This window comes from Ammospiza nelsoni, chromosome 11 (assembly GCF_027579445.1).
Source record: "Ammospiza nelsoni isolate bAmmNel1 chromosome 11, bAmmNel1.pri, whole genome shotgun sequence".
Taxonomy (NCBI): Eukaryota; Metazoa; Chordata; class Aves; order Passeriformes; family Passerellidae; genus Ammospiza; species Ammospiza nelsoni.
In genome coordinates, this window is record NC_080643.1 from 18,194,854 (window position 1) to 18,220,149 (window position 25,296).

General features: G+C 41.6%; 1 protein-coding gene across 3 annotated transcripts in view; it reads left to right on the plus strand.

Annotated features, from left to right (window-relative positions):
- SLC6A11 (solute carrier family 6 member 11) overlaps positions 1-15,007 on the plus strand; it is a 106,419-nt gene extending 91,412 nt beyond the window's left edge. For all 3 annotated transcript variants that reach the window (XM_059480189.1, XM_059480188.1, XM_059480187.1), the window contains exons 9-15: positions 1,747-1,871; positions 3,563-3,675; positions 5,241-5,378; positions 8,006-8,108; positions 8,819-8,919; positions 10,187-10,357; positions 13,100-15,007. In XM_059480189.1, coding sequence (XP_059336172.1) covers positions 1,747-1,871; positions 3,563-3,675; positions 5,241-5,378; positions 8,006-8,108; positions 8,819-8,919; positions 10,187-10,357; positions 13,100-13,252 — 904 coding nt within the window. In that variant the 3' untranslated portion in view covers positions 13,253-15,007. The remainder of the gene's footprint in view (positions 1-1,746; positions 1,872-3,562; positions 3,676-5,240; positions 5,379-8,005; positions 8,109-8,818; positions 8,920-10,186; positions 10,358-13,099) is intronic.
- The last annotated feature ends 10,289 nt before the right edge of the window (positions 15,008-25,296 follow it).

Here is a 25,296-nt window from a genome sequence, read left to right on the forward strand (position 1 = left end):
TCTTATGAAAAGCAAATAAATAAAGGTTAGAATTGTATTTTCAGCAAGTGTTTCATTGCAAATGAACAGTGTGAGAGAGAGTCCAGGCATGAAGGAAGTGTGAACATCACTGCACTTGTCCATGTCTGAGTCTCCAGTACAAATGGGAATGTTCATTCTTTTTCATTGCTGGGCATATTTTAGCAATTTGTAGATGTTATGCCACAGAGATTATTTTCACTCTGAATTTGTTGTGAAAACATAAAATCTTCCCAAAATAATAGGTCAAATGAAGTGTAGCTGAGGTGATGAGAGGGAGCCAAAACCTCCCATGGCCCAGAGGCTGAGCTGGTGCTTGGCTTTGCCGCTGAGGGAGGTGCAGGTGCTCCCTGCCATGGAAATGTGTGTGCCTGGTGCCCAGTGAGTCCCAGGGCAGGCAGGAGAGCTTTGGGCACATCTGGGAGCCACTGCAGCGCTCATCAGTGAAGGAACAAGATGCTGGAACTGCTCACCTCATTCTGAGCTCCAAAAATGGATGAGAAGTTGCAGGAAAAAAATACTAAATGAGACAAATATTTAGTAGGGAGATCAGCAGAGAAGTTTGGAGGGAATAATTGCCAGGACTTGGAAGTAGGATTTGTCTCTGATTCTCAACAAATCTGTGACAAAGATGTGATCCTTTACTGAATTATTGAAGCTGAGAATTAGGAATCTGCTGGATTTTACAGGGTCCTTTCTTCTTATTGATAACTTGCACAAAAATCTGCTTCAGAGCCACAGTGGGATGGGGATAAAGCAGATTAAGGGATGGGCTGCAGACAGCCCAGGCTTGCCTTGTGTTTCAGTGGGTTAGAACTCTTATTTACTCCAGACATCCAGGTTGGATTGTTACTCTCTCAAGCACACAGCTGTCTCTGCAAGCAGTCCCCAAGGAGGGACTGTCAGCATCAATCACCTGTCACTCCTGGAGAGCTGTCAGAGCAGCAGGAACAGCAATATTTATATTTCCTTGGGCTCTGGGGGAAATCACACCTTTCTGCAGGAGGATCTTCCCTTTCTGCAAAGTGATTTACTCTGGTGACGTTTCCAGCCTGGGCAAAGAAATCCTCCTTCACCTTGGCCTTGTCCTTGTCATGGTTTGAAGTGTGGGATATGATTGTCTGAGACATCTCTGGTCCTGCACAGCCTTTGCCTCTTTTTATTTTTATTTTTTTAAATTTTATTTATTACCTTTTTTTTTTCTTAAATGTGTCTAGCAATCAAACTGCATGGATATATTTTGCCAATATATTGCATGGATATATTTTTCCAATGTTCTTTAACAGGGATAGAAGGAGCTGAGATCTGACCACATTTTGGGTTTTTTTCCCCCAGCAAACAAACATTACCATTTTATAGAGTTTATTAATGAGTTCTAATACCCTCTGGAATCTATTAGTATAATTATTATGGAGAAATTATTCTTAACAATTATTACATGTTTGACATAGTTTTACATGTTTTTTAAAGATTTTACTTGAAAACTGCAAGGGCCTTGCAACAAGTCAACCCCAGCAGTTAGAACACAAGCAAGGATATTCTGATAATCCTCCTAATTCCCGGTTTCTCTCAGGAATAATCTGAGTTGGGAGCTGACTGCTAATGAACAACATTGTTAATGAACTTTCCATTCCTGCAGCCCAGGGTTGTGTCAGTCCTCTGGCTGAGTGGATGGAAGAAACCCCAGCTCTGGAGATCAACTGCAGTGTTTTTTATTTATATTTTCAGAGACTGCATCATGCTCTGCTGCTTGAACAGTGGCACAAGCTTTGTTGCTGGTTTTGCTATCTTTTCAGTTCTTGGATTTATGGCTTATGAACAAGGCGTGCCCATTGCAGAAGTTGCAGAGTCAGGTGAGTTCCAAAAGCAGGTTTCTGAGTTAACAAAATTGCCCAGAGGCTGAGGCCAGAGTTCACAGTCTGTGGATGAGATGACTCAATGGAATAACTGCTGCAGGAAGAGTTCTGAACTCTGTTTTTGTGGCCACGCATTTGTGTGTGAAAAAGATGAATGTTGCTGTGCATAGAACCGAAATCATGAATTCAAGGAGTCACAAATTACACAAGTTTTCTCCAGCTGAGCATCCAGAATGTTGTTCAGCAGAGATAAACTCAGTTGAGAGTGTTAATCCTCCTCATCTGCATTCCACCTTCTTTCAATGAGACAGACTGAAATCCACAAATATTTCTTCCTTCTGGAAAAAAAAATGAAAAAGCATATTAAAGAAAAAAATGAGAAATCAGAAGGGCACACAGGCCCAGATTTATGAAAAATTAACCATCCACAACCATCATTGGAGCTGGGGATCCAATAGAAGTTACTCTACACCTTTGTGGCTGTAACATCCTCAAGCAGAAGAAAACACCAGGAGGCTGCACCCCAAAAAGAAAACACCCAAAAATGCACCCCAAAAAAACCCCAAAAACCCAAAAAAAAAGCCAAACCAAAACAAAAACAAAAAACCCCTTAAAAAATATAACACCAAACCAATGTAATGCTGAGCTGTTGAGGACGAAAAATGACTCTCATGGAGTTAATCCCAGGAAAAGTGCAAAACAAGCAGGGCTTCACTGATGCTCTCATGGAAAATATTTATCTTTTCCTAAAATCCATACAACTGGCTTCCACTTTATTATAGGAGCTTGTAAATGCTGCTTTAAATGAAGAAGCAGCAGAGTGTGACAGATCTGCACTGAAGTTACTGCAGCAGGAGCACAGAGTTCTCCTTTACTGGCCTTTGTGCCCCTGCTTTGAAAGCTGGCTGGCTTCATAAACAGCAGCTGATAAATAAAACCAGAAAAACATGAGCAAGGTGAGAAGGTGCCTTAGCAGATCTGAGAAGTTATCAGTTACAAAAATGTTCTATTTTGAAGGTTTTTCTAAATATGTAGCCGATGTCACACAGCAGCAGCAGCTGCACCCCAAAACACAGAGCAGGATGGGAACCAACTTGAAGAAAAATAGGAGAAAAAAAAAATACTCCAGGATATGTTCCTAAGTTATAGATGAAGACTCCAGGATATGTTCCTAAGTTACATAAGGCAATCACAGGAGCAGAGCTATGATTTATTCAGGGATGTTTGTAGAGCTGCACATCCACACAAAAAAGGGGAACAGAAAGCACTGGGATGCCTGAAGAGAAGCTGAGCATCCTTTGTCCAGGGTTGTGCCATTTCTGATAAAATTGTTTAGACTATGAGAGATGCAGAGTTTGTCAAGGGTTCAGCCTTGGGTTTAGTTCCTCTTGTCTGCCACAGCAGAAGGATCAGGTTGTGGTGGGCTGACCCTGAGCAGCAGCTGGGCATCCACACTGCTGCTCACTCTCTCAGCTTCCACAGGGGATGGGGAAGGGAGCAGGAAGAAGAAAAGTGAGAAAATGGCTGTGTCTACATAAAACAGTGTAAAAAGTGATGCTGAGTGAGCCCTGCTCACTTTTGGTGGCAGCAGTGCTGTTCTCCCACAGCTCAGGCTGCTCTGGAGGAGCTGAACTCCATCTCAAACTCCCACACAAATATAAACTTTTAATTTCTTTACTCCTTTTCAGGACCAGGGCTTGCATTCATTGCTTACCCTAAAGCTGTCACCATGATGCCTCTGTCTCCTCTGTGGGCAGCTCTGTTCTTCATGATGCTCATCTTCCTGGGCTTGGACAGTCAGGTATGAAACAAACACCACTGCAATGAGCTTTAGCTTTTTATTTCCACCTCCCCAAAAGGTGGAAATCGCCCCTAAACAGCATCAGCCTGATGAAAGACTGAACCCTAACTTGATTCTCTGCTATTTTAAATCTCAGTCGTGATTCTGGATATTCCTTCATGATTCACTGCAAAGGCTGGCTCAGCCTGACTCCTGCTCTCATTATTAACATGGAAATCAGTCTGAACTTCAACAGGGCTGATTAAAATTCACGCTTCAGTAAAACACCAGCCCATTCTTAAAGCACTTGGCAATGAATTTTGAAGCTGAATATCAGATAGGGATAATGTAATTTTCTGTGGTGTATTTTTACTGCAAGATACCATAGCAAGGAATGTGCAGTCATATCCTGCAGCAAAGGGGCAGCACAGAAGTCGTTGTCCTTGTGTGACTGTAAAAATTACAAAAGCTGCTCAAAGAAAAACGTGAAATGCCTGAGAGTTTTAGCATGCAGCTCAGCCCTTGGCATCACTGGGTGCAGAAAGTTTATGATTCTAAAGCTCAGCAGTGCTCGTTCTGCATGACATTTCCAATCCTTAAATTTAATGTTTTAATAACTGTTCTTTTTAATGATCTAACAGGTTCTTAAAAGTCTTTTTTTTTTTTTTTTTTTTTTTAAGTGAGCAGTTTCTGGATTCTGCTTTTGACTATTCCAATGTCTATTTTGGAGAGTTTGGTTTTTTTCAGGCATATATGTTTAAAAGCTGATGTAAAATTATATATATGTGTGTGTGTATATATATATATATGTTGTAAATTTCCAGGTGGTGATACTAAAAGGGCTTCTATTTTAATGATAGTGTTGCTGTCTATATGGTGATTAATGGGGATAGTTCTTTATAAGGTAATAAGTTTTAGGAATATGTTGCTAGTACCTAATAGGTTGTTCTGATTCCATTTCCATTGTGTAAGAAGAACACCATGTTTTTTGACTTTTCATAGACATCTGACTAGGTTAGAATTAGTTTGTTTTAGAAACCTTGTTCCAGAGCCCTGACTCAGAAGCTCAGGGCTTTTGCTTTTTTTGATGCTTAAAGACACTGAACTTTGTTAGAGGTACCTGGCTTGGGCACTCAACAGCTCTGGGGAACTTCTCTCTTCTGGTAAATGGAGAGAACTTCCCCCAAACCCTGCTGCTCCTTTAGCAGGTTGGAAGATGCATGGCAAAACTGGCAAAAGTGCCTGGAGTGACATGATCCCAATGAAGGGTTTGTACATTATTTATTCCCATTCAAGCCACATTTGAAAGGTTTAATTTTCATTTAGTCCACCTGCTACAGGGTAAATGCAGTCTGGGATAATATTAGAGAATCCAACTGTTTGAATTTGGTGGAAATCCATAACTTTGGACTTTTTAATTTGGAGATGTTCCCTCAGCTTGAGCTTCTCCTTATGGAGCATCCCCGGGGATCACCAACCCTGTGTGATGAAAACACAGGAGGATATTTAAAGTGTTAGGTGGCAAATGGCAATGGCAGCAGCAGAGGAGACAGATGTGACTGGATCTTTGCTGTCCTTTGTTGCAGTTTGTGTGTGTGGAAAGCATTGTGACAGCCGTGGTGGACATGTACCCCAAGGTGTTCCGCAGGGGCTACAGGAGGGAGCTGCTCATCCTCGGCCTCTCCGTCGTCTCCTACTTCCTCGGCCTCATCATGCTAACTGAGGTGAGAGCTCTGAGGGATTCACACCCTCTGAACCTGAGAGAAGCAGAGAAAAGAATGATCAAAACAATTCTTTTCTCCTTTGCTGTGTCTGTGCTGTGCCAAAGCAGAATGCAGTGTGGAGATTATTCACCCAAAGATGGGGTTTTATTTCCTTGGCCTTTCAGGGCCAAGTGTGTGTGCCGAGACTCTTGGGTGACAGTCACAGGATTCTGTGCAGTTGAGCTGGGTGCTTGTGCAGATTCAGTTTAGATGTAGTCTAATATAATATAGAATAATATAGTATAATAAAATGTGGTGGTGTTCACAGGGGCCCCAGGACGAGGGCAGAGATGAGAATCTTGACTCCATGTTTCAGAAGGCTGGTTTATTATTTTATGATATATATTACATTAAAACTATACTAAAAGAACAGAAGAAAGGATTTCATCAGAAGGCTAGCAAGGAATAGAAAGGAATGATAATAAAATCTTGTGACTCTCAGAGCCAGCTGACTGTGATTGGCCATTAATTAGAACCAACCAACATGGACCAGTCAAAGATGCACCTGTTGCATTCCACAGCAGCAGCAGATAAGTTTTGATTTTATTTTCCTCTGAGGCTTCTCAGAGGAGAAAATCCTGGCAAAGGGATTGTTCAGAAAATATCATGATGACAATAAAGTAATTGATTGGCCTTCTGATATCAATGAATGCATCACTTTCTCCCCACAGCCTTCTCCCCCACTTTCTCCCCTGCTTTTCCTGCACTGCTCAGAGAGAAAGAACTTTTGGTTACAACCACCACAGATAAAGCACAAGAACCTTTGCCACAGACAGGAATGTGGCCACAAAATCCTTGAGAGACTGTTCTCAGCTCCTGTGTAACATCTGAAATTGGAAAAGTGGCTTTGTTTTATCAGCTGAGCTCAGGAGATATTTTAATGAGAAATACACAGCCCAGCCAAGGAAATTCCATCTGCTTTGCACCAGCCAGCCACACACACTGATTGTGGTTCCTGATTGCTCACCCTGGGCAGGAGCAACCACATTTTGGATGGAAAGAGCAATAAAGAAGATGAAGTAAAGTGAAAAGAGAAAATCAAAGCATCTTTGGTTTCCAGATCACCAGGGCATGTCAATCAGCGCAGCTGACTGACACACTGATCATGGCTTCTGCTTGCTTGCCCTGGGCAGGAACAGCCACATTTTGGATGGAAAGAGCAATAAAGATAAAGTGAAAAGAGAAAATCAAACGATCTTTGGTTTCCAGATCACCAGCCATGTCAATCAGTGCTGCCAATCTCTGAGCAGAAATTTTGTGTCCCTTCCAACTTGGAATAATCTGGAATTTGGAACATTAATATTTGATTACACTAATTAAATCTCCCTCTCTGATAAGAGATATGATGCTCTGTGTGAAATAATGCATTGAACAGAAATTTTATATTCTTATTGACTTTATATTTACCTGTAAATCATTCTTATTCTCAGTGAAATAAATCATTGCTATGCAAAATGGGAAATCTTGGAATAACCCCTCCACAGGGCACATGCTGAAGAGAGCACTCAGAGATTTTAAGATATACTAAGAAATATAAGAAAAGAAATATAAAATATAAACTGAGAAGTGAAAGGGAAGCAAGTGGTGCAAACTGCAGGAATATCCATGCAGGGGTTTTGTTCTCCTTACGTTGTATTGTCTTAATTGGTTGATTTCTAAATTTGCAATTTGCTCAGGTATTTGCTGAGCCATGATGAATTTGCAGTAGAAATTTCATTTTTTTCCTACTTTTATGATTCTCTTCCATCTGCAGAAAGTTGTCTGAGATGTAATGGATCACATGAGCTCCCCAAAAAATATTACATTCCAACTGAGGAGCTCATCTCAAGCCCCTCTTTCCTTCCTTGGAATTCCTTCCCATTGAAATGCTCTCTTGTGAACTCCTGATCCTCATTATTTCAATATTAAATACAGATGTGATAAATAATTGTGTCTCACATAAAAAGTGTAATATTATCCATATAATTTTAATTATGTCTTACATAAAAAGCATAATATTATCCATAAAACTTTAATTATTTGAACCCTAATGTTATTGATTGGATAATTCTTATTTCTTTTTCTTTGTGACAAATAATAAAGACTTGTTTCAGCCATGTGGCTTCAAGTCTGTAAGCTGCATTCACACTTTTTAGGTCACTTTACTCAATTTTTAATCCCTACACCATCAGAGAGGGATTTTTGTAGCTACAGATTTTACCTTCTTTCCCCACATTTTAATTAAATATTTTACATATTAACAACACAGATACAGAACCAGGATCTGGAGGTCAGAATCACCTGGGAATATCTACAGCTTGATGTGATAAAAAAAAACAGAGGTAAAAGCAGGGAGGTGGGGGAGCATTTTTGGGGAAAAAAAAATCAAATATACTTCTCCCCACTCCAGATTTACCACCCTTAAAGAAGTGCAGATTAAAAAAACAAACCAAGAAATTAAAATTCTTTGTTCAAGAAGGAACCAACTTGAATAGGAAGCTTGCCAGGGAGCCAGCAGCATGACAGTGTAATTAAAAGAGATTTGCTATGAAATATTCCCACTGGTGCCAACCCAGGGTTTTTTTCCCCTTTCCCATTTTCTCTTCCAGGGTGGGATGTATGTGTTCCAGCTCTTTGACTCCTATGCAGCCAGTGGGATGTGCCTGCTCTTTGTGGCCATATTTGAGTGTGTCTGCATAGGCTGGGTGTATGGTGAGTGATGAAAATCCCTCTGTTTTTCGTATCAAAGTTTTCTATTTGCATAAAAACAAAGTGACAACCTTGTACCCTTACGGAATAGGACCTTCCACATTCCTATTCCCCCCAAAAAATCATAAATGCCTTTTTCTCCACAAAGATGCTCACTCTGCATAATTTCACTTTGTAAAGCGCCATAGAACTGCAGATCACGTGCCCAGCTATCCTTGGGTTCACACATGAGCACCTAAATATATTTACATATACAAATTATATTTATATATAAAATAAATACTCTTTGGCTGGGGCTGTTTACAACCTGATCCCACAACAAAGAGAATAAACCAACTAAGCAGAATATATTAGGATTATACTTGCTCTGAAGGAAAGCAAAACTCAAGGTGTGGAGGAAAAAGGAGAGTAGGACCAAACAAAATGTTCATATTTTTGTGACAGCTTGTGCCACAATAATGAAACCTCCCTCTCTGATAAGAGATACAACGATCTGTATGAAATAAAAGTTTCATAGCAGCAGAAGTTTTATAGCATCAGGAACTGTAGATCAACCCATGCCATGAACACAGGGCAGATGGGAGGGAGGAGTTTTACAGGGAAAGAGGAGCAGCTTCAGCCTTCCCCTGTCTGTATTTCACTGCTTTAAATCTTGACTTGGACAACCCCTTCCATGTGCACTCTACATCTGCTTTTCCTTTGGTTTTGGGCAGGCAGCAATCGCTTTTATGAGAACATTGAAGACATGATTGGGTACAAACCTGTGTCGTTGATTAAGTGGTGCTGGATGGTCCTAACTCCAGGTATTTGTGCAGTAAGTACAGAATGTCCAAAACACTTGTTTTAGATATAAAGAGGGGGTTCTGGAAATCTTTTTTCTATTTTTGCTGCTGCTAATAGTTGAGAGAAATGCCTGTTGATTTATAGCATGTATTGCAAATAAAAAACACTCTGTAGGATCTGTAAAATTGTTAAATATCTGTAAAATTGTTAAATATTCTGTGAAAAACCTTAGTATGTACAATCATAGGGACACAAATAATGCCAGGGCCCGAAATGAAGATTTGCCAGAACAAAAGAGATGTTTTTCTCTGTGCTTGGTGCACTTTGTGTGCCAACACACAGCCCAAGCTCATCCAGACTTGGGCTGGGTCCTTTGCTGCTTTCTCCTCCCTTCTCCTCTCTCTTTGGGGGGGAGTGGATATTTTCCAAAGGAGACAAGACATTTTTTACTTTTAAAAGTAGCAGGAGAGGCCAAAAGCCCATCCCACAGGCATCAAGGAGGGGAAGGAAGCTGGTGCCAGCTCTGCAGAGATGTGACAGCATCACAGGGACAAAGTTCCAAAAGCAGCATGAGCTGATTGCCCTTAAAATTGAGGATGAGATGCCAAAACCCCTTCCAGCTGTGCAACACTCCAGTGATGGCAACTGCAAACCACAGCAGCTGGGGCACCTTGACATCCAGGCTCCCATTTGCAAACTTAGGAAAATTTCTGACCCATTTGCACCAAATCTGAAATGGTCTCCATACCATGTGCACTCGTTTCACCACTTTGGGGAAAAATACATGGTAGCTTTTCTCTGTTTCATACATTGAAATGGTCCAAGCTGCTTGATTAGAAATGGAGACAGATATTTTAGGGTTTTTGGCAGGATGAAAGCATTGGAACTGCAGATACACACACTGGATTAAAGCAACTTCAAAAAATTTGGCTTTCATTTTTCATCCTGACAGGCTGGAGACAACCCAGCTCATGTTATTTAATCACAGCTGGTTCACTGCAGCAAAACTTAATCTTTCCTGCCCAGGTGCTGTTTGCCATCAAAGTGCTGGGTTTATTGTCATCAAGAGGTAAATAGGATTAAACTTGAAAGGTTGCTCGTTCCTGCAGGAGCCTCTGAGATTTGTTATTTAAGCTGTACGGAAAAGAGGATCTTGCTGGTGGGTTTTTTGCTGTGAGTGAAGAGCTTCCCTCTGCTCTCCCTCCTCAGGGAGCCTGGCCTAAACGCTCAGCCAAATCCTTGTTACACACACAGGCTTTGCCCAGATACCTCTGACAAAATATCTCTGCTTGTTTCAGGGAATCTTCATCTTTTTCCTGGTGAAGTACAAGCCCCTGAAGTACAACAATGTGTACATCTACCCTGACTGGGGCTACGGCATCGGCTGGATGATGGCACTCTCCTCCATGGTCTGCATCCCGCTGTGGATCTGCATCAAGCTCTGGAAGACAGAGGGCACCTTCATGGAGGTGAGAGAGAGCTGCAGAGAGATCAGTGATGCTGCAAAAAGAGCTGGGAAGGGGGGTGTTATCCTCACCTCTCGGGAGTTCTGCTGGTCAAAGTGACTCTGAGATGTGTTAGAAAGTGTCTTTTCTCAGGCTGGCAGTCAAAGAAGGAGTCAGAGCTCTTCTATTTTCTTTCTCAAGGTTGTTTATTGTTTCTTATCTATAAAATTCTTTCTCAGGGCTGCTGAGGTCCGTCCAGCAGGTCAGACAGAGGCACACTGACTGCCCTCAGGGCGGTGTTATCTTTTTATATTAAAACTACGTGTGCACTATTTACCATAACTTCCCAATACCTGTCACCTGTGTTAGACAGTGAGCTTCTACTCTAAACCAATCTAAACGTGCCAACATCACAGCAGAAGATGGAGGCCAAGGAGAAGGAGAAAGGCAGGACATGCCCAGATTCCTCCATCTTGCCTCCTGAACCTCCATTCCAGAAACCCCAAAAATCCATTTTTCACCCCATGACAAACTATTATTCTACTTAGACTTTTGTGGCTTGCAGATCCTCATATAAGGTTGGTAATTTTTTTCCATGGGTCACAATCAAAGTCACAGGGGTCTTGGGCTCTGTGCCAGGGTCTCTGAGCCCCCTGGCAGGGGCTGGAGCCATCCAGGGCAGCCAGAGGGATGTCCTGAGTTCCACCACTCACCTGCACCCTTTGATCAGAACAGCAGTGCCACATCCCTGTTCTCTGCGTTAGGGCTCTCAGCCACTGCTGGAAAGAGAATTCTGCACTTTCTCTGCTTTATTCTGAACTCCTGTTGGGTTTTTTGCTGCCAGTGGTAAACTAACCAATTTAAGGTGCTCTGTCCCAGCATAATTTGTAGCTTAAAATGTTGTAACATCACCCAAATACCTCAAGGTTTGTACCAGCCATTCCCTTTTCCAAGGTTTTCATTGTGCTGCCAGGATTTTCTCCAAGAGCTGCCTTGCCCACATTCCCATTTTCTGGAAAGTTTTCCTAATTTCAGTTCTCTAAATGAGAAACTCAGGTAAATAAAGAGATTCAGTGGAATTTTCTGACATTTAGTGTCAGGTTAGCTCAGGTCTAGGCTGAGGTTGTTGTCAAATTTAAGTTTGGAAGTTGCTCGTTTCTGTGAGTGCTCCAAAGAAAGGCAGTGAAGGATGCAATAGTGGAAGAAACAAAAATACAAACCTTTTTCAGCCATTTGGGATTCCAACATAGCAGAAAAGCCTCGTTTTGCAGACTCTGTTCAGCTGGTTAAACACAGCCTGGAGACTGCCTATCACCCAAATCCCTCAAGGTTTGTACCCCCCATTCCCTTTTTCCATGGTTTTCGTTGTGCTGCCAGGATTTTCTCCAGGAGCCTGGTTGCCCACATTCCCATTTTCTGGAAAGTTTTCCTAATTTCAGTTCTCTAAATGAGAAACTCAGGCAAATAAATAGATCCAGAGATTTGGTGTCAGGTTAGCTCAGGTCTAGGCCAAGGTTATTATCAAATTTAAGCTTGGAAAGTTGCTCGTTTCTGTGGGAGCTCCATCCAAAGAAAGGCAGTGAAGGAAGCAATAGTGGAGGAAACAAAAATACAAAACTTTTTCAGCTATTTGGGATTCTAACATTGCAGAAAAGCCTCATTTTGTCCACTTTGCAGACTCTGTTCAGCTGGTTAAACACAGCCTGGAGACTGCCTATCACCCAAATCCCTCAAGGTTTGTATCAGCCATTCCCTTTTTCCATGGTTTTTGTTGTGCTGCCAGTATTTTCTCCAGGAGCTGGGCTGCCCATTTTCCTATTTTCTAGACAATTTTCCTAATTTCACTTCTCTAAATGAGAAACTCTGGGAAATATAGAGATTCAGTGGAATTTTCTGACATTTGGTGTCAGGTTAGCTCAGGTCTAGACTGAGGTTATTATCAAACTTAAGTTTGGAAGGCTGCTCGTTTCTGTGGGAGCTTCAAAGAAAGGTAGTGAAGGAAACAACAGTGGAAGAAACAAAAATGCAAAACTTTTTCAACCATTTTGGGTTCTAACATTGCGAAAAAGCCTCGTTTTGTCCACATTGCAGACTCTGTCCAGCTGGTTAAACACAGCCTGGAGATTGCCTAGGAAATCTTTACTGGATAGATAAACTAAAACTGAATTTTCCATCATTAAGTTGTCTCAGAGAGTCAAAAAAGGAAGTCTGCACAAATCTAAACATTAAATATCTCCTCAATTCACTTGTCCCTGCTGGTGAGAAGAATTTGCTGGAGCTGCAGCACTGCAGACAGGTCGTTATCTTTTCCCTGCCAGGATGACAAGAGGATTCTTTGAATCACAGCTGGGAGCTTCTTGAGGAGCCAACTTCCTGCTGTGAGCAGCAACCTTGCTGTGGATGTCATTGCTAGAAAAGTGAAAGCAGATTTTGCTCTATCACAGCTCAATACACCTTAGCTGTCTCTGGTTTATTTGCTTTTTCCAGTGGACATCATGGATGACAAAATGGGAAACAAAATGTACCTGTAGAGCAGACACAGTGCTGAGAGTCTTCATGAAAGGGGATGATTAAATTAGCATAAAAATTCAATTTGGTTTGAGCTTTGCTTTCTTTGGTCTGGATTTATCCAGAATGGTGCAGCCTGCAGGTCTGAGGGAAATAAAAGAGAAAAGCAGGAGAAAATCCTTTTCTAATGGATCTATTAAAGAGAGGTGTCTGTGACCAAGAAAAACATAATGATTTGCAATTTCTCCAATTTTCTAGAAATTCAGGAAGCTGATTACACCTAGCTCAGACCTGAAAATGCGGGGCAAGCTGGGAGGAGGAGCCTACATTGCAGCAATAAATGACTGCGATGCCAAACTGAAAGGAGATGGCACCATTTCCACCATCACAGAAAAGGAGACACATTTCTGAAAGAACTTTTTTTTTCTTTGTTTTATTTTTTTTGTATAAAGAAATAAATAAATTCACTTAATTATAGAAGCTGGCTTGTTTTGCACAGAATTTTATTAACCAGTTAATTTTAAAGTGAAAATTGTATACTTGTTTAAAAAGTGATTTTTTTAAATTACTCTATCCATAATGATTCTGTAAAAGAAAAAGAAATAGTATTATATGGTCTGTTAGTGATGACTTCTTGTAATATGGTGATTCCAGTCAATGTTTTTTGGTTTTTTTTTAGACTTTTAGAGGGACCTGTATAATGTGCTGTAAAACTTTTCTACTTTGATTTGTGGCAGGTGTAATGTTGTATAGACCTTCTAACCTGTAAGCATTTCAGCCCATTTCAGCTGTCCATGTGTGTATATAAAGGGGACCAGCCTGTCCTGTTGTTTGCTTGGGAAGAAATCTCCTTTCAGGGCGAGTTTGGTGATGCTGACAGCGCCTCAGCTGCTCCCATCTCCTTCCCTCCACCCTCCACTGGCTTCAGCAGGGCTGGAAATGTGGAATGGGCCCATCCTGAGCCACTGTTTTCCTGAAGATTGGATAGAGGCTGGTTCTGAAGGGCTCTGAATTTTGCTGCTGTAAGTTCCTGGTCTCTGTCAGGATGTGCTCCCAAACATTTTCCATTTTCCCATGTGAGTGGCTGCTCCTGAATTTTGGCCAGCACTTCCCATTCCCTGGAGTGACCTGTGTTTGTGTGTGCTCCTCCAACAGATCAATTTATTTCACAGAGCTGGAGGTGTCCTGAGGGTAAAAGAACAAAAAAAGCTGGTTTAAGGCCAGCTTTAGGGCTGTCTCTGTCTGTACAACTATTTCCCCTCCACAGGAATCCGGGATCCTACAGTGCAGCCCTACCCAGCTCCTCTGCTGGCACAGGGTGGGCTTTGGGGTGTCCTGTGCAGGGCCAGCAGCTGGGCTGGATGATCCTTGCAATTCTGATTCCTCTTCAAGGTCCTTCCCAGGTCACCTCAGATCAAGCACTGCTTCCTCTGCCCTGCTGGGCTGGAGTTTGAGGTCAGAGCAGGGATTTCTTTAGCAGGAGGTTGGGGTGATGTCCTTTATGCATGGAGGAGCCCCAGGAGGTCACTTCTGTGTGGTGCAGGAGGGGACTCACACAGGGCTTCTGTGACCCCTCAGACACAGTGTGTCAGTCAGGCCTTGCTCTGGACTGACTCCCTGGCTTTAAATAATGTGGTTTTGTACGTGGATCCAGCTGCTGGATGGTTGTTCCAGGAGGTGTGCAGATGCCGCAGTATGAAAACTCCTAAACTTTGTCTAAGAATGTGGTTTTTTTACCTGATAATACTCCAAACATGGTTATTTGTTCTGGACAATTTTTTCTTGGCTTGTTTTTGTTATTTGATGGTTGTGTGAGAAACCTGTGGAGGAACAGCATCCTGCACTGCACAGGATCTGGGGACAAAGACAAGAGACAGCCCAGAAGAAACATCATAAAACCTGCTGCCTTCTCTTCAATTCCAACCCACCGGAGCTCAGACACAGCACCTGGAGTTGTAAGCAACAGAAATGGCTCCTGACCTTCTCCCAAGGAAATATTTCCCTAGAAATCACTAAATATATCTTAATATTGGCTAGAACTGTACCTGCAGTCAGCACTTCTCTGAGCTCTTGCTGTTACTTCTTAAAAAAAAAAGCATTTTTATGGAACTGCTTTGTCTCAAGTCACTTCATTAAATCTAATAGAGCCATTTCATTTTTACTTTATTTTTGTAGGAGTTTATTTTGTGTGTGGCAAAGTGGAAACCTAGCAGAGGACTTCAAATCCTCTAAGTCTTGTTTGCATGTCTCCACTGTGAGGTGCTTGGGGCAGGACATTTGGAAGAAACCTGGATTTAGGAAGGCACAGAACCATGGTTTTGTGCCTCCCTCAGAGAGAGTCAAAACTCAATCCCATGGGGAAACTGGGAGACAAATGTTCCAGAATTGAAACCACAGATTCATTTATATAAAATGAAAAGTCTGAACTGACATTGACACTCCAAAATCTAGGAATTCACATTTTTGGAAGTCCCAACAAGTCAGGACTATTTCTAACAATATTTGTGATTTGGGCTTTCTCTCCACCAACCCAGGCTGCAGAGCCAAGGCCCCAAAGCCACACGTGGGTCCTGGGGTGGGTTATGGTAACTCCCAAGGAGAATGTGAAGATATTTTCTGATCAGTGAAGGGAGATGCACCTTTGGTTGTGTTTGACCTGGATTTCAGCACTCCTGAGAACATTTATGTTGTGTTAGGCCTGGATTTAAGGCTCCTGAGAACCTTTAGGTTGTGCTGGGCCTGGATTTCAGGCCAAGAAATGAGAACCTGAGAGAACCTGATAACCTTCAGGTTGTTCTGGGCCTGAATTTCAGGACTCCTGAAAACCTTTAGGTTGTCCTCAGCCTGGATTTCAGACTCCTGAACACCTTTAGGTTGTTCTTAGCCTGGATTTCAGGACTCTTGAGAACCTTTAAGTTGTCTTTGGCCTGGATTTGGGACTCCTGAGAACCTTTAGGTTGTGTTTGACCTGGATTTCAGACTCCTGAGAACATTTAGGTTGTGCTCAGCCTGGACTTGAGGAACCTTTAGGTTGTGCTGGGCATGGATTTCAGGCCAAGAAATGAGAACATGAGAGAATCTGAGAACCTTTAGGTTGTGTTTGGCCTGGATTTGGGACTCCTGAGAACCTTTAGGTTGTGCTCAGCCTGGATTTCAGGCTCCTCAACACCTTTAGGTCGTGCTCAGTCTGGATTTCAGTGTCATTCCCTTGGCAATCAGGATTCTGAGGAAGTGCCAAGAGGTTCAGACCCCGCTCCTGGGGCCATCCATGGGCAGAAAGTGACGCCACACAGGCTGAGGGGATGCCTTGGTGTTTTTGGAACCCCAAATAGGACAGGAAATGATGCCTTGGAGGGGCCCCCAGAGCAGAGGCCAGGCAGGGTTAAGAGAATAAAGTGGGAGTCTATGAAAGCCTTCAGTGGGCACAGCTTGGGCAGCCACAGCCTCCAGAGGCTGCACCCAAGGTGGGCCATGGGCACGAGTTTGTCACACAATTACCAGTTTGGGCATTCACAGATCAGGGGTTAATGCTCCAATTCCAGCTGCAGATAATGAAGTCATTTATCCTCAGTTTGCTCCCCCCAGCTCATTTTTATTTACACTTTTGGGGCCTGAGGCAGTGAGGTGTCCTTGAGTTCTAGGCCCAGAGAGGAATTCTGTCTGACCAAAATGTGAAGGCAGTAAATAACACTCTGTCTGGAGTTGAGATTATGCACTAATGCAGCACAGGAATTGAAAAATAAAAAAGCTAAAGGCCTAAAGCATGACAGGGATCAGGATAAACGCTGCTGTAGGACAAAAAGTGTTCCCTGTGCTTTGTGTGAAGGCAGGAAGGCTGTGCTGTGCCCAGGAGCTGCTCCCTGTGCTGCTGTGAACATTTCACCTGTGCTCTAAAGCATCCCTGCTCTTACTGCTGTGCTCTGTGTGCTCCTAATTGCTGATTTGTTCAACACTTTACTGATTTAAAGAAAAAAAAAAAAGATTTTTTTTTTTCTTTTTGTGGGGAGGGAAGTGGGATGGTGAATTTCCTAATTGTGGTTGGGGGATTTTTGAAATTATATGAGGGGAAAATGTAAAAAACCCAGCTCTGTGTTTACCCAGCTCTTTTTTATCTGCCCTTTTCTGAAATATCTGCAGAATTATTAAAAATAATACAATAAAAATGAACAACCACTAAGGTTTATGTAACATTTTACACAAAGAAATTTGTGTTTCTGTTTGGTTTTGAAGGGCACAAGATTTCATCTACTGACTTTGTTCTCAAAAATTAAAGGAAATGGGCAAACTCCATTCTGTGTATTTTAGTTTATATCCATGTACAGGGCATGGCAATCCCTTAATGAATTAAATAACCCCAGCTACCCTGGCAGAGCAAAAAAAATCCTTGTGCAGAACTGAGAAACAAAAGGATATTTAGCAACTTGTTTGAGGTCATGCAGCAAATCTGTGGCTGAGAGAAACTGAAGTTCCCTGGGGCCTATATCCATATTTATTTATATCTGTATCTATTTATATCTGTATTTTATATAGATATTTAGGTATAAATATATATATATTAAAAAATAAATATAGATATAGACCCCAGGGAACTTTAGTTTCTCTCAGCCATATATATTAATTATATTATATTATGTTACATCATACATATAATGTATATAATATAATATAATATAATATAATATAATATAATATAATATAATATAATATAATATAATATAATATAATATAATATAATATAATATAATATTATATTATATTATATTGTATTGTATTATATTATATTATATTATATTATATTATATTATATTATATTATATCTAGCTATATAAATATATCTATTATATCTAGCTATATAAATATATCTATATTATTTATATCTAAATATATAAAATATAGATATAAATAAATATAGATAAAAATATAAAGCAAAAGTAAATATAAATAGAAAGATTATACCTATAAATTATAATATAAAGTAGTATAATTTATAATATTATATTTATAATAATATAAATTTTAGAAATTAAAAAATTAAAATATATTTTCAAATTTGTAAAAAGTTACCATATAAATTATAAATATAAATATAATAAATTTAAATATGAATAATATAAATAGATATTATATGGATGTAGATATTAATATGCATATAAGTATATAAGTATATATGCATAAATATAAATATAAATATAAATATAAATATAAATATAAATATAAATATATGCATAAATATATGCATAAATATATGCATAAATATAAATATAAATATAAATATAAATATAAATATAAATATAATATAAATATAAATATAATATTAATATAAATATAGATTTTTTGCTGACCAGTCACCACTTGCCTGCTGCTGGCCCTTCCTTCCCACCCATGCCTGGTTTGGTGGGGCCCCTTTGTGTCCCTGGTACAGTCAGAGCCATGCAGGGAGTGCTTCAGGAGCTGCTGGCGATGTAAACCCTGCCCAAGTCAAGCTCCCAGTGCCCTCAGCTCCCTGCCCAGCCACAGGAGATGCTCCAGGGAGGGAATTGCATCTTCCAGCTGCTGAAATGAAATGAAATGAAAGAACCTCCCAGCCAGGGCTCTGATTTTATGCTTTTGTGCTCTGCTGGGTGCCTGAAGTGTTCAGCCCTGGAGCCTCCAGCATCAATAGGATGTGGAACTGTTGGAATAAGTCAAAAGGAGGCCACAAAAGTGATGAGAGGGCTGGACCCCTCTGCCCTGGAGCTCACCTGGAGAAAGAAGGCTCCAGGGAGAGCTCAGAGCCCCTGCCAGGGCCTGAAGAGGCTCCAGGAGAGCTGGAGAGGGACTGGGGACAGGGGATGGGGGGACAGGACACAGGGAATGGCTTCCAGTGCCAGAGGGCAGGGATGGATGGGATATTGGCAGGAATTGTTCCCTGTGAGGGTGGGCAGGCCCTGGCAGCTGTGGCTGCCCCTGGATCCCTGGCAGTGCCCAAGGCCAGGCTGGACACTGGGACTTGGAGCACCCTGGGACTTTTGAAGGTGTCCCTGCCATGGCAGGGGTGGAGCTGGGTGACTTTTAAGGTCCCTTCCAACCCAAATTTTTCTATGACCCTTTCTTATATCTCAGGCCCACATGCAGGGAGAAATTCTTACTTTAACACACAACACACTCATGAAAAATTCTGCTCTTGCCCCTGAGGCACCCTCTTATCCTGCAGCCTGCAACACAGGAAATGAAATTCTTTTCTTAAAGGCTCTTTCTCATCTTGACTACCCAAGCCTGGCTCGAATAAGGAAAACGTGGATTTTGACAAAACCTTTCCACTCCTCTCTGACTGTGCCACTCCTGTGCTGTTTTGCTCTGTGCCAGGGTAACAGCCAGGCCCCTGTTTCTTCCAAGGTGCTGATATCAGCTGATGGAGAGGCTCCTTTCACACCGTGATGAGCTCCATGGCTTTATATCTATCTATATCTATCTACATCTATATCTATATCTATATCTATATCTATATCTATATCTATATCTATATCTATATCTATATCTATATCTATCATCTATATCTATATCATCTATATCTATATCATCTATATCTATATCTATTAAAAATTTATATCTATATTTATATTTATAAAACGGGTCTATTTATATCTATATTTATATTTTTAAAATTATATTTATAACTATATTAATGCATATATTTATAAAATTAATTTATATTTATGGAAATATTTATAGTTATGGTTATAATTTATATTTATTTTAAATTTATATGAGCTCCATGGCTTTGAGAATTAGGGATTACCATCCTTGTGGTATTCCAATTAAACAAGAAGAGAAGCCTAAGGATAGTCAAGAATTCCTTGCTAGCAGTGGTTAATGACAAAATATTGGAGTGTACTGGCTAATCCAGCCCCTCAATCCCCCCTCCATTCCACTCTGGAGAAGGCACAGCACTTTTCCTTCAATATTGTTGTAAAACATCTTCTGAGGAGCGCTGAGAGCCGGGGCTGACACCATCCCTTCCTTGCCCTGCTCCTCAGGATGAATCATCCCTGCCCTCTTGCCACAGGGCTGGAAGCTGTCTGCAGCTGAGGCATGCCACGCTCAGAGGAGCACACAGCAGCTATTTGGGCAGACACCTCCAGGGCCAGGGCTAAGTTTGGCAGCAGCAGTGACGTGGGACTGCTCAGCACTGGTGTCACAGCCCTGGCAGCCACGGGCAGGGGGAGGGCAGGGGACAGGGGCACAGCCAAGCCATGGCCCCTCGTGCCTTCAGCAGGGCTCAGAAGGGAAGGGATGAGGGAGATCCAGCTCCAAAAACAAGCTGGGGGTCTGGTAAATAAAGCTGCATACTGAGAGGCGGAAGAAACAACGGAAGGATTCCACTGATCCATGAAATGAATGAGAGGGGTCTGTCTGTACAAACAAACTGGGGGTCTGCTGGTAAATAAAGCTGCATACTGAGAGGTGGAAGAAACAAGGGAAGGATTCCACTGATCCATGAAAGGAATGAGAGGGGTCTGCTGGTAAATAAAATTAGGTACTGAGAAGTAGAAGAAACAATGGGAAGGATTCCACTGACCAATGAAAGGAATGAGAAGGGGTCTGTCTTATAAACAAGCTGGGGGTCTGCTGGTAAATAAAACTGGGTACTGAGAGGTGGAAGAAACAATGGGAAGGATTCTACAGATCCATGAAAGAAATGAGAGAGTTCTGGCTTTACAAACAAGCTGGGGGTCTGGTAAATAAAACTAGGTACTGAGAGGTGGAAGAAACAAGCGAAGGATTCCACTGATCCATGAAATGAATGAGAGGGGTCTGTCTGTACAAACAAACTGGGGGTCTGCTGGTAAATAAAATTAGGTACTGAGAGGTGAAAGGAACATGGGAAGGATTCCACAGATCCATTAAAGGAATGAGAAGGGTCTGCTGGTAAATAAAATTAGGTACTGACAGGTAGAAGAAACAATGGGAAGGATTCTACAGATCCATGAAAGGAATGAGAGAAATCTGTCTACAAACAAGCTGGGGGTCTGGTAAATAAAGCTGGGTACTGAGAGGTGGAAGAAACAAGGGAAGAATTCCACTTATTAATTAAAGGAATGAGAGAGATCTGTCTGTACAAAAAAATTGGGGGTCTGCTGGTAAACAAAGCTGGGTCCTGAGAGGTGGAAGAGACAATGGGAAAGATTCCACTGATCCATGAAAGGAATGAGAGAGATCTGGCTTTAAAAACAATCTGGGGGTCTGCTGGTAAATGAAATTAGGTACTGAGAGGTGAAAGAAACAATGGGAAGGATTCCACAGATCCATGAAAGGAATGAGAGGGGTCTGTCTGTACAAACAAACTGTGGGCAAAGCTGAGAGGTGAAAGAAGCAATGGGAGGAAGCAGAAATTCCTTAGGAAAAGAAAAAAGGGGGGTACATTAGAAGGGGTCTGTCTTAGGTGATCTGGGAAGTCTGTACCTGTCGCATGTCTCAGCCAATGTGGAAAGAGAGAGGGAAATGCAGCCAGGAAATTGGGATAAAAAGGAGGCTGCATTCTCTAGCAAATGGAGAGACCCTATGGGAAATGTCCATGGCCTCTCTCTTTATTTAAATCAAGTTTCAGGACTCATCTCCTCCTTTTTGGACACAAACCTCTGGTGTTTGAGGATTAATTTTCCTGACAAGAACAGGCTTTCTGTGGGTTATTCACTGGTGCCAGGGGGTCAGGCTGTGTCTGGGCTCACGGCCCTCAGTGGAGCAGCAGGAGCTGAGCTCTGCCTGCTCTGGAGACACCCAGGTCTCCCCCAGCCTGCCCCACATCACCTTTGAAGAACAAATGTGTAAACTCCAACAGAAACCTGCCCAGGAATTCCTTTGGGCTTTAGCACCTTGCCTGGTTTTGGTTTCCTTTCCCAGTGAAATCAGCTTTTTTGGCTGGGTTGAAATGGAGGCAAAAATCACAGGCTAAAGACCTTGGAACCTAAAACTCAGCTCAGAAAACCAGGAAAAAACAGCTCAGAAAACAGCAATAAGAGCAGAATAGGCCATTAAGATCAAACAGGATCAGGGAATCTCTATGTGCTGTTTGCAGGGATGAAAGCATGATGTGGTGCAAGGGACACTTAAATCAGCTTTTCATTTTTCCTCTTTATTCTTAGATATTATTTCCAGCAAACAAGCCCAGGTTATGCTTAAAAGTCTCTGCATTTTTGCCCAGCTCTTTCCTGAGACTTCACAGGAAACCTTTTGGGTTCTTGGGGCACAGATTCCTCCTTTCCATCTCCTGTAGGCATCATTTTTGTCCTTCTGTACACCTGAGCTTCCCTTTCAACATCTTCAGCTGCCAGTGCAGCCTCTGCTCCTGGAGCAGAAGGAGAAGGGCTGTTGGAGCCTATTAGAGCCTATTAGCTAATTGGATTAATTAAAAAACTTGGCTGCACATGAATGCCCATGACTGGGGATGGAGAGTGAAGTGATGGGGAGAGAAGGCAGGAAGAAGTTGGATTTTTGGGATGAAGCTGTGGTTTCTCCTTTCTTTGAGTATGCAGCAAGGAGGGGTGGCACCTTTATTTTTCAACTCATTTTCGAGTGTTGTTACTTCTGGAGTTTGTGATATTTTTCATGTGCTTCTGGGTGTTTTCAGAGGCCTTTTTGTGATCCAAATTGAGAGGTTTTTTTCAGGTTTTAGATTCATTGAATGTGCAAGTTTTTCCTTAATTATTCCTGCCCTTGGCAAGCTCAGCCTCCTCAAACCCCTGTTTTATCCACCCCACCCCTGCAGGTTGGATTGTAACCCTGCTCTGTGTAGTACAGTGCTGCTGCTAATTAAAAAATCCTAATTATTTGGCTAATTCAAGTAAAGTGGTTTAAAATTGTTTGGAATTAAAGGGTTTTTTTCAGCAGATATTGACAAAGCCATGTTTGGTATTTTTGGGAAATGTAACACATAGTCTGGACTAATCCTATTGTGTATCCTATTAATGTGTCCTTTGAGTTGTTGTAGAAAGGTGAAATAAATTTTATCCATTCAGCTTAGTTCAATTTACCTGTATTTTTATAGAGTTTGGGGTTTTTTTGTGAAATGATCCAATCTTTGAGAAGTTGTGTTGTTAGCTCTGTTTTGGGGAGGAATCTGCAGGCAGGATGGAGTGAAGAGGCAGCACTGGGGACAGGAAATGTGGTTCTGCTTCCCTGGGCTTGTTATTAAATGTAAATATAAATAATATAAATATATAGATATAAACAATATAAATATAAATGTAAATATAGATATAAATATTATATATATAAATGTGGGTATTTCATGGGCCGATAGAACTGTCTGAGGAACCCTGAAACTCAGGGAACTCTGCACACTGGGATTCTGCATCCTGCAGCAGCCACCACTCTGCATTCACATGGAATTATCCACAACAGATTATTTCTCCTTATCAAGGACACAGTGAGTGAAAGCTGACTCACAAATCAGATTTCTCCCAGCTGAAAGTCCCATTTCAGATCAGGAATTGTAGGAAGCTGCTTGTTCTGCGTGCCCTGTGCAGTGCAGGAGGCAGCAGCTCCCTGCAGCAGCCACCACTCTGCATTCACAGCATTCCCATGGAATTATCCAAGACAGATTAATTCTCCTTATCAAGGACACAGTGAGTGAAAGCTGACTCAAAAATCAGATTTCTCCCAGCTGAAAGTCCCATGTCACATCAGGAATGGTAGGAAGCTGCTTGTTCCGCATGCCCTGTGCTGCAGGAGGCAGCAGCTCCCTGGGGAAGGTTCCTGAGCTGCCCTCAGGGGCAGGGTAACCTCACCCCGGGCTGCAGGTGCTCCACAGGGAACCTTGGACAGGATTTTTGTGGTGCTGTGGGGACACCTTTTGGTTAGAAAGCAGTCTGAACCTGGGTTTGGATCCAATCCCCACCTCACACCCAGCTCTACCCTCACTTTTCATACATGGACTTGCCCTTCCCTGTACCAGGTGATAAAATGTACAAATCCCTTCTGTAGCTGCTTTTTCTTCCTTTTTTTTTTTTTTTTTTCTTTTTTTTTTCTTTTTCTTTTTTTTTTTCTTTTTTAATGCAGTTCTGAGGTTTTTCCTCCCAAAGTCTTGGTTTCCCTATCATTAGGTGGCAGCACATGCCAACACAAAATCTGTTTGTCCCCAGAGCTGGAAGACAGAAGGTCAGGAGAGGTTTCCTTGGATCTGAATCATGATGCAAAGAATGAAATGAGTCCTTACAAGAAGATAAAATGAAACTTCTTTCTTACATATCCATAAATCTTCAGGCTGAAGCTGCCACTGAGAGTGTTATAGATGTTTAAATTATGGGGAATAACATGTGGTGTGAGGGAAAATGATGACAAGACATCCTGCAGGAAAAGCCACTCCCATAAATTTCATGTCTGGTTTTGTTGATCAGGCCAGGTTACATGAAAATGGAAAGTCAAATTCACATTTGACTTTTCTTTTGTTCTTGCTCCGTCTGAACCCTGCCCAATATTTCTGAGGAACATCTCAGAACATCCAGCCTGCACACCTAAAATGTCCCCACTATCAGCCCATCCTCAGCCATGGTTCTGAGGTTCCTCATTGAATATCTGGGAATCACAGCATCAACAGCCGAAGCAAACCTCCTATTTAATTAGCAGCAGGTGTACTTAACACCCACTGTTTTGTATCCAGGTGTGAGGTGATGAGGTGCAGGTGAAAACCAGCATAGGAAAGGCAAAGGGAAACCAGAAAAGGTGAAGGAAAAGAGGAACAAAGTGCAATTTGTATTTAACTGTGGTTTTGCTTGCATTTAAAGCAAAGGCTTCCCCATCTCTATGTGTTCTTTTTGACCAGAGCTGTGTGAGAGAAAAAAAAACACCTGAGATGGGCCAGGACGTGTCTGAAAGGGGGAAAATGAGGAATAATTCACACTGAGGCTTCAGCTGGGAGGTTTCTCATTCTCAAGGCCATTCAGCTCTAATTTCTGGGAATTCTTTGAAATCCCAGCTTGGACCCTCAGGGTTTGCCCTGGGAATTCTGGGATCCATTGCTGAGTTTCTGTCAATAGCAGTGGAAATTCTTCTGCTTTCTCAAATTCCTTCTTTCCCCAAACCTTGTTAATGCTTCCAAGTCTAGTCTTGGATTGGAGCCCTGTACATCCTCAAATAATCTGATTTGTCCTGTCACCTCTGACAGGAATATTTCTTTTTCAGCCAGGAATAAATTTGTATCTCCTATGATTTCACATGAAAAGTAAATTCCTACAGCACAGTTCTGAACAAAGAGCCTGATTTACAATCCTGAGGTGACCTTGCTTCCATTAATACCACTAATATTATTGTTGTTGGTTCTAATGAAGGAATGGGATTATTTTTAGGTTAAGAATGATTTATTATTTAGATAAATATTAGAGGTTGTGAGATTTAAAAGCAGTAAATAATTGGTTATAAGTTAGGAGTAGTTACAAGTTTCTTTGTTATAAGGTAATATATAACTTTCTAAACTAATA